Source organism: Mus pahari, chromosome 7 (assembly GCF_900095145.1).
Source record: "Mus pahari chromosome 7, PAHARI_EIJ_v1.1, whole genome shotgun sequence".
NCBI classification, from domain to species: domain Eukaryota; kingdom Metazoa; phylum Chordata; class Mammalia; order Rodentia; family Muridae; genus Mus; species Mus pahari.
In genome coordinates, this window is record NC_034596.1 from 51,748,019 (window position 1) to 51,756,286 (window position 8,268).

Here is an 8,268-nt window from a genome sequence, read left to right on the forward strand (position 1 = left end):
TTTCTGAGTTTGAGGCCAGCCCGGTCTATGGAGTGAGTTCTAGGACAGCCAGGGTTATACTGAGAAACCATGTCTCGAAAAACCAAAAAAAAAAAAAAAAAAAAAAAAAAAAAAAGGAAAATAAACCTAAGATGACCGTGGTGGACATGTCTTTAATCCCAGCACTCCAAAGACAGAGGCAAACAAATCTCTTGAGTTAGAAACAGCCTGGGCTATATAGTGAGACCCTGACTCAAAAACAAAGTTATTTTTATTTAAAGAGAGGTGGAGAGCTAAATTCATTGTGGCAACAAAAAGGTTAGGAGTCCAAAAACTAGCTCAATGGTGTGTCCGACTACAGCTCCTGCTAGCTATATGTGATCACAACCAGTTCTTCAATCTTTCTGAATCTGTATAGATGTGTAAATACTGTATAGGCACACAAATAATGCAAATATTTGTTCCAGGTTTTAAAAGAATTTCCAGTCAAAGAAAATGTGTGAGGAAGCCCTTACAGCACTGAACTGCATATACCAATTAGACAAAGTGCAGAGGCGCTTCAAAGCCAGAGAGACAGTGCTTGTGTGGGGTGGGAGAGCTTGTACGGGCCAGCCTGCTACAAAGGGTTGTCAATAGTGATAAACAGGAGTGAAAGATGTCTGGACTTTACTCCAAAAGAAATGGGGTACAGGGAAGTCCTTTTGGGACATGATTTAATAATTATAATTATGAAATGGTGAGAAAACAATGAGGGAGAATGGCAGCCAGAGGGTGGAAGAACAGCAGTGACTGCTACACCCCAGAGAAACCAACGATGCAGGAGAGAAAGAGGGGAGGGCCACTTGGGCTGGGTTTTGTCAACACAGACTAGGAGTCACTGGAAAAGAGCAAACTTAACTGAGGAACTGACTTTATCAGACTAGCCCCCAGTAGGCGGTGCCACCCTACTCAGGCCAGCGAGCAGCACTCCTCCACAGCTCCTGCCTGGCTTCCCTCGCTGGTGGATTATATCACCTGAGAGCCATGAAGCCTCTCCTTCCGGGGTGGCTCTGATCAGGGTTGTGTCACCACAGAAAGCAAACCAGACCACCACACACAAGGAGAGCCTGATGAGATCCCTGAACAAAGAACCAACTTCGTGAAACTGTCCTCTGACCGCCACACTTCCAATTAGACAATAAATAAAAGTTTTACAAGTTTTTAAAAGATACAGCAAGTATTTCCGAGGTGAACTTAAGCTGGCCTCCGAGACTATTGTGATCTGAGGATCCCTGTGTGACTGAGCTGAATGGGGGGGGGGTTGGCACAGCTGGAGTAAGAGGGGAGCCCAGAAGATGCAGCAGCAGACCCGCCCACCACAGCCACTTTTAAAACAGCATGCCATTTAGAATTGAAAGCACATGCTAAGGGAATTAGGTCATCACTCTGACATGCATTGCACATCAAAACATAGTGACGGTCCAGTTCAAAGGACTCATTTGTTTATTAAATGATATGTTGTTTATTAAATGATATGTTACTATCCTTCATTTGTGTGTGTAGCTCCTGAAGAGATGAAGCTGAAGAAAACAAGGCTGAGCCTATAGAGATGATGCTGTGAGGTTTGGGTTTGTTTTTTAACTTTTGGGGAAAGGGGAGCGCACCGAGAAAGGGTCTCATACTCTCTCGGCCCAAAAATCCCTCTGCCTCGGTTCTCTCAAGAGCACGGATTACTGGTTTATGTCACCAAATACACTATTTTAAGCCTTCTTTTTAGTCACCATAAAACATTTTCTTTTTGTCCTGAGTCTGTCCTGATAAAAATACCATGATGAAACCCTCCATCTGCTTTAAAAGATTTCCTTTAAAATATGGGCTTTACTTTTACCTACTCATTATTCTACATGCTGGTGTTATTTCTGAATCTTTAATGTTTCTTTTTGCTACCTAGATCAAACACTCACTTTATACTTTTCTCTCAGAGTCCTTTTCAAAAGCTGGATGTGATGGTGCACACAGGCAGTCCCAGTACTTGGGAGAGGGAGGCAGGAAAAACAGGATTTGGGGGCTACATAGAGAGATTCGATCTGAAGAACAGAACAGAGAGGTGGGAGGGGGAGAAGGCTGGCACAACATTTCAGTGGGTGAAGGAGTCTGAGAACATGAGTTCCCACATGGTAGGAGAGAACCAACACCCACTAGTGGTCCTTTGACTTTACATGTGCAGCCCCCAAACGAGATAAACAAACAAACACAATGTGAAGGGGGCGGGGGAAGAGAGTCCCTTTTCTATAGGCTGAGCAAAATGATCTAAAGCAGTGGTTCTTAACCTTCCCAATGCTGTGACCCCTTAATACAGCTCTTCATGTTGTGGTGACCTCAACCATAAAGTTATTTTTGTTGCTACTTCATAACTGTAACTTTGCTAGTGTTATGAACCATAACATAAATACCTGTATTATCTGGTGGTCTTAGGGGACCCCTGTGAAAGGATTCTTATATTTCCCACAAAGGAGTCATGACCTACTGGTTGAAAACTACTGATCTGAAGTCTAAACAAAAACTGCAATGCCTTAAAATATGACTATTGGGATCTACTTCTAACAGGCCAGACACTTCTATTCCAAAAATGAGAAAACAGCAAACTAAATGTGCAACAGTCATCAAACTTCAGTGAACAAGAAACCTCATGGGTTGTTGGAGCCAGAGAGAGAGAGAGAGAGAGAGAGAGAGAGAGAGAGAGACAGAGACAGAGACAGAGACAGAGACAGAGACAGAGAGAGACAGAGAGAGCTCAGTAAGTGAGCTGTGTGCTGCACAGGCCTGCTGAGCTGACTTCAAGCCCAGGGACCCACTGTCCAGCACAGAACTGACTCCTGAAGGTTGCCTTCTAACCCCTGTACATAGGCTGGAGGGTTGGCTGCATGGCTGTGCATGGCTGCTGCTCTTCCAGGAGACCTGTGATTGGTTCCTACACTCACACTCCTTGCAGCACCACCACACACACATACTCTACACAAATAAATGTAAAAGGAGAGAAAAACTAAGCTTCAGATATTGACAATGCTTAGCAGAAGGTCCAGCCATAACTGCTGACTCGATAGTTCCACAGCAGCACAGCAAGGAAGAACTGGACGGGGTACACAGCCCCCACTACATCCTAACAGCCGAAAACATTGCTTTTTAGAGAGTCAGACGCCTTCTCTTCTTCTGTTTTGTTTTGTTTTTAAACATTTTACTTTATTTTCCAAGTGAGGATGAGGCCACAGAATGTATGTGGAGACCAGTGACTGGGCAACTTGTGAGAACTGGTTTTCTCTCCATCATCTGCATTACAGGACTGAACTCAGGCCATCAGCCTTGGTGGAACCACACTTGCAGCACACAATTTCTAACTCACGATGCCTTTTTCCACTTAGGGGAGGGGAGTTCAAACCCAGGCACAGAACTCTGCTGGCAAGCTGCACCGCTGGGCTACACCTCCAGCCTATGTTGTGTTTGTGTGTTTGTTTTTAGAGTATGCCTCCTTGGAACCCCTTTCACTCTCACTTTTCCTTAATAAATTAACATTTGCGCTACTAAAAATGAGTAATTTTTTCATTCACGACATTCCACAATTACCCCTGGACAGCTATGCTCTTTGCTTTCTCTCTCACTAATTTTGTGACATGTGAAAAATTCTCAGACATATCCAAAGTACTTTCAGTTTTGTGCACAAATATTACAAAGGCAAAGCGCCACCAACACAAGTTATGCATTAGAAAACATTCTACTTTTCATATTATTAATGTTAAAAAAATATTGGGGCTGGAGAGATGGCTCAGAGATTAAGAGCACTGCTCTTCCAGAGGTCCTGTGTTCAATTCCCAGCAACCACATGGTGGCTCACAACCATCTGTAACAGGATCCAATGTCCTCGTCTGGTGTGTCTGAGCAGCTACAGTGTACTCATACACACGAACTAAATAAATCTTTTAAAAAATTAACACTTCAGCCGGGCTGTGGTGGTTCACACCTTGAATCCAGCAGAGATTAGGAGGCAGAGACAGGTCGATCTCGAGTCTGAGGCCAACCTAGTCTACAGAGTGAGTTCCAAGATAGCTGGAGCCACAGAGAGAAACCGTGTTTTGAAAAACCAAAACCAACCAACCAAACAAACAAAAATAACAGTCAAACAATTCCTACTTGCTTTTTATATGGTAGACTACAAAAGATAGTTTTTTATCTAAACAAGGAAGACTACATGCTTTTAGAACAATCAGTTTAACTGAACTAAAACGAATCTCATTTCATCAATTAACTGCTAGTTTCTCCTATTTTATTTCCAGAATCAAGGATAGAGGTCAAGGTCTTACACTCACCTCTGATTTTCAACCCCACTTCTTTTCCCTTAAAATCCAAAATACGCCAGGCAGTGGCTCACGCCTTTAACCTTAGTATTGAGGCAGAGGCAACAAATATCTGTGAGTTCCTGGTCAGTCATAGCTACAAGGCAAGACCCTATCTCAAAACATCAAATAAAACAAACCCCAAAATACAATTAGTAAATTCTAATTCTGTCTTATCCAAATCAATCTGTCTCTCTCTCTTCCTCCCCCCTCCCTCTCCCCCCCTCTCTTCCTCCCCCCCCCCCCCTCTCTCCACCTCTCACACACACACACACACACACACACACTTTGTAATTAATACACATAAACATTGTTTTATAGTTAACTAGAGGTTAAATTTTAGAAACCAGAAATCGTATGAAGCTGCTATGTAAACTGAGGGAGTTCATTTATCATTCACAAAAGCATCTGGCTGCAACTCTCAAGTGCCCCGAGATGAGCCTCTATCCACACCACAGGTCTTTTAAAGACACCTTAGAGAAGCTTACCTCCCATGCTCTTGGGTGTGCCTGTCTTTCTTTCCAAGAGAGTGGCTCTTTCCTAACTTCATGCTTAAGCCTGTACTAAGCTTTATTAAACCCCAACCCTGGCCTGCAAGATGGCTCAGTAAGTACAGTGCTTGCCAACAATGGGAGTTCAATCCCAGAACCCACACATAAGTGGAAGGTGAGAGCTGGGACTACAAAGCTGTTCTCTGCAATGGAATACACACGACAGGAAAGCAGAACGGACAGGGGACTATCTGGAGGAAGGAAACACATCAGCAGTAGTGTGTGCCCCTCCGTGACACTAACTTTTTAAAACTCTGCTTCAGGGGCAGCTGAGACGACTTCAGTAATTATGACTATTCTTACAGACCTGAGTTCAGTCCCCAGCATCCACACAGACTGCTCTCAACCACCTGTGACACCAGCCTCTGGGGTCTGACACCGTCTGGCCTCTCTCTACAGGCACTTGTACACAGTTGCACCTACCCACCACACAGACAAAGAATCTCTTACCAACAACAATATCCTACACTGCTATCATCTATCCCGAATCCACTAACACCTGCATCTCTCACATATTTTAGGATGGATAAGTAGACACAAAATAGAAAACAAAAGGAAAACTAGGCTAGGTGACAATGTACCACATCCACATTTGGGAGGCAGGAAAAAATGCCTTGTACAAGGAAACTTGTTTCAAACCAAGTTTCTGGAACCTTGCAAACTAAACCAAGTATGAGCTGTTGAGTGATAAAATGGTGACAATGAAATTCTGCTTAGTGGCAGTCACACATCAGTAACAGTGCACTACATGCAATGCAATGCTACCCTTCACTGAGACAAATGGAGTGCTGGGGGGATGCAGTGGGAGGGAGAAATGAGACCTTTGAACAAGGGGCAGGAAGGGGGGAGGGGGAGGGAGTGGTCAAAGGATACAAACTTTCAGTTTTAAGTTCTGGATACTTAATGTACAGTGGAGTGATTAATAATAATAATAATGGATACTTGAAACTCTGCTGCGAGTAGACCAAGTGTTCTCCTCAAAAAGAAAATGAAGGTACCTGAGTAAGGTCCTGAGTGAGATCTATGCTCATTGACAATGATAATTATTTCACAACCTCTACACGCATCAAAATATCACGCTGTACATCTTTATATAAATTATTACTTTGTAAGTCATACCTTAATATGAGCTACAGATGGGAAACAATATCAAGAGAATCCTGAAAAGGATGGGGAGGGGGGGTTGAGGAACATACTAGAAAAAGTAAAGATACTGAAAGCTACCCGTTCTTTGCAAAATCTTTTAGGGCACGACTGAGATTTGCTGATTGCAAAAAAAAAAAAAAAAAATCATTACAAAAGAGTAAATTTAGACCAACCCATACCATTGAGCAGAGAAAGGAGAAACGAGGTTTCAGAAAGCCACAGAAAGAAGATTTTTGACGGTACCACCGGGAAGGTCTGAAAATGGGTTTCCTGGCCCAGAGAGTCAAGGATGGGGGCGTTCCAACCCGGCCACCACCTTCGCCACCCAACCTGCAGCGGGGCCTGGGAAAAGCAAGCTCAGCACAGGGCTGGATCGCCCGCCCAAGGCGAGAAAGCGGCCACGGGACCAGCGGAACCGAGAAGCGCCCGACCCCAGGGACGCAGGGCTGCAGAAGGGCGGGGCGCGCGCCGCGGAGGTCGGGAGGGCGACCGAGGTCGGCAGCGCAGCCCGGACCCCTCCTCGGGCCACGGCGGGGGAGGGACCGAGGGTCCGAGACGACAGAAGACACAACTTACTCCGCGGTCTTCCTCCGAGAGGAAGTCGGGGCCGTCATCCAGGCCTTCCTGTGGGGTCGGCGGGCCCAGCACACCGAAGGGGAGGAAGGGAAGGGGGAGACACAAAGAGAGACATTAGCGCCCAGCCCGCGCCGTCCCCGCGCCCGCCGCCCCCACCGCGCGCCCCGAGTTCGGCGCCGCCGTGAACACCCACCATCATGGCTGCTTCGAGTCCGGGGCTCGCGCAGTCGCACAAGCAAGGCCACGAACCGAGCCGGCCGCGCGGGTGGGGCGGAGGGCGGAGCCGAGCGCCAGCCCCGCCCCCCGCCCGCTCCAGGAGGGGGAGCTGTCCCTGAAGGGGAAAGGACGCAGGAGCCTTTGCTCCAGGTAAGAGGGAGGGTTGGCCCAGAGCAATAGTCGCTGCTCACTGCTGGCGAGCTCAGGCTTGGAAAGACACCAGGGCCACCCGGAGAACCGTCCACCTCTCTTGCCCCCGAGGGCCCCTAAAAAAACTGTACCTGCACTCTCAGGAAGTTACAGTAAATATTCTTGTCTTTGTATTGAGTTACATGATGATTAATCACCGTTAATACCCTATTGCTTGTGGAAGTTTCAGGAGCCAAAAGCCTTCACATAGTAAGCAGACAGGGGCTATAATCAAGCTTTTACTGCTGGGGAAGTAATAACTACCTCAGTTTGGGGTGCTAATGACCGAGCACTATAAAAACAGAGCCGTTCTCATTACGAGAGTATTCCTTGCCTTTATACTAAGAAACAATCTCCAGACCCGATCTAACTGTCCAGCTGAATAGCTCGAAACCACCATCCACAGACGCTTCAAGAAAATAATCCCTTGGGCCAGCGTGGTTTAGCAGTGAGGAAACATACTTGCTGCTAACCCTAGAGACCTGAGTTCAAGCCCCAGGACTGACCCACAAGGTAGAATGATACTGCAGATTGTCCTTTCACACACACACACACACACACACACACACACACACACACACACACACAAGAAATAAATGTAATTTTATAAGAAATAATTATTTCTAACTTACTGCACCTCACTTCTACAAAGGATCACTCAAGCAAAGCTTGTATCGCCACTTAATGACATCATCACATTCAAGGTCCAAGCCTGGTTTCTTCTTGTCCTATTCAGATCCTTCATCTCCTCATGCCTCACATCCAAACAAATACCACTTTGTCTGCAACTGACTCATTTTCTCCACAGCCCTTCCTACACATATACATGTATATATCCATCCGCTGGTGTGAATTTCCTCCCCACCCCTGGCCTTACCAGCATCTCAGCCTTCCTGGGCTCTGACAATGACACCCTAATTTCAGCTAAGAAGCAATTACAGAGAGATTTCATTGCCCCTTATCATCAACAAAAAGTCTGAAATGACAGATCCATCCAAAAAAAAAAAAAAAGGCTAACTGTGGTACCTATTAGCATGCCAAGTGCATGCTGGCCTCCAGGCTCTCAGCATCTCAGATACCGACTACAGGGCCCATGCTGGCAGGCTGGCTCCTCTCAGCTCTTCTCACCCAGCCCCTACCCTAAACATCTCCAGCTCACAGGCTTCCCTCCCCAGCTTCCATTCCTATAAAGCCCTGCCATTCTGACCATGTGCTCTCTCTCTCTCTATAGAGCAAAGCCTAAC

At 46.0% G+C, this 8,268-nt stretch overlaps 1 protein-coding gene across 1 annotated transcript in view; it reads right to left on the minus strand.

Moving 5' to 3' along the window:
- Positions 1-6,862, minus strand: part of Snx6 (sorting nexin 6) — a 42,890-nt gene extending 36,028 nt beyond the window's left edge. Inside the window, exons 1-2 of the mRNA XM_021201665.1 lie at positions 6,813-6,862; positions 6,620-6,667 (exon numbers count right to left, since the gene is read on the minus strand). Coding sequence (XP_021057324.1) covers positions 6,620-6,667; positions 6,813-6,818 — 54 coding nt within the window. The 5' untranslated portion in view covers positions 6,819-6,862. The remainder of the gene's footprint in view (positions 1-6,619; positions 6,668-6,812) is intronic.
- Between the last annotated feature and the right edge of the window lie 1,406 nt (positions 6,863-8,268).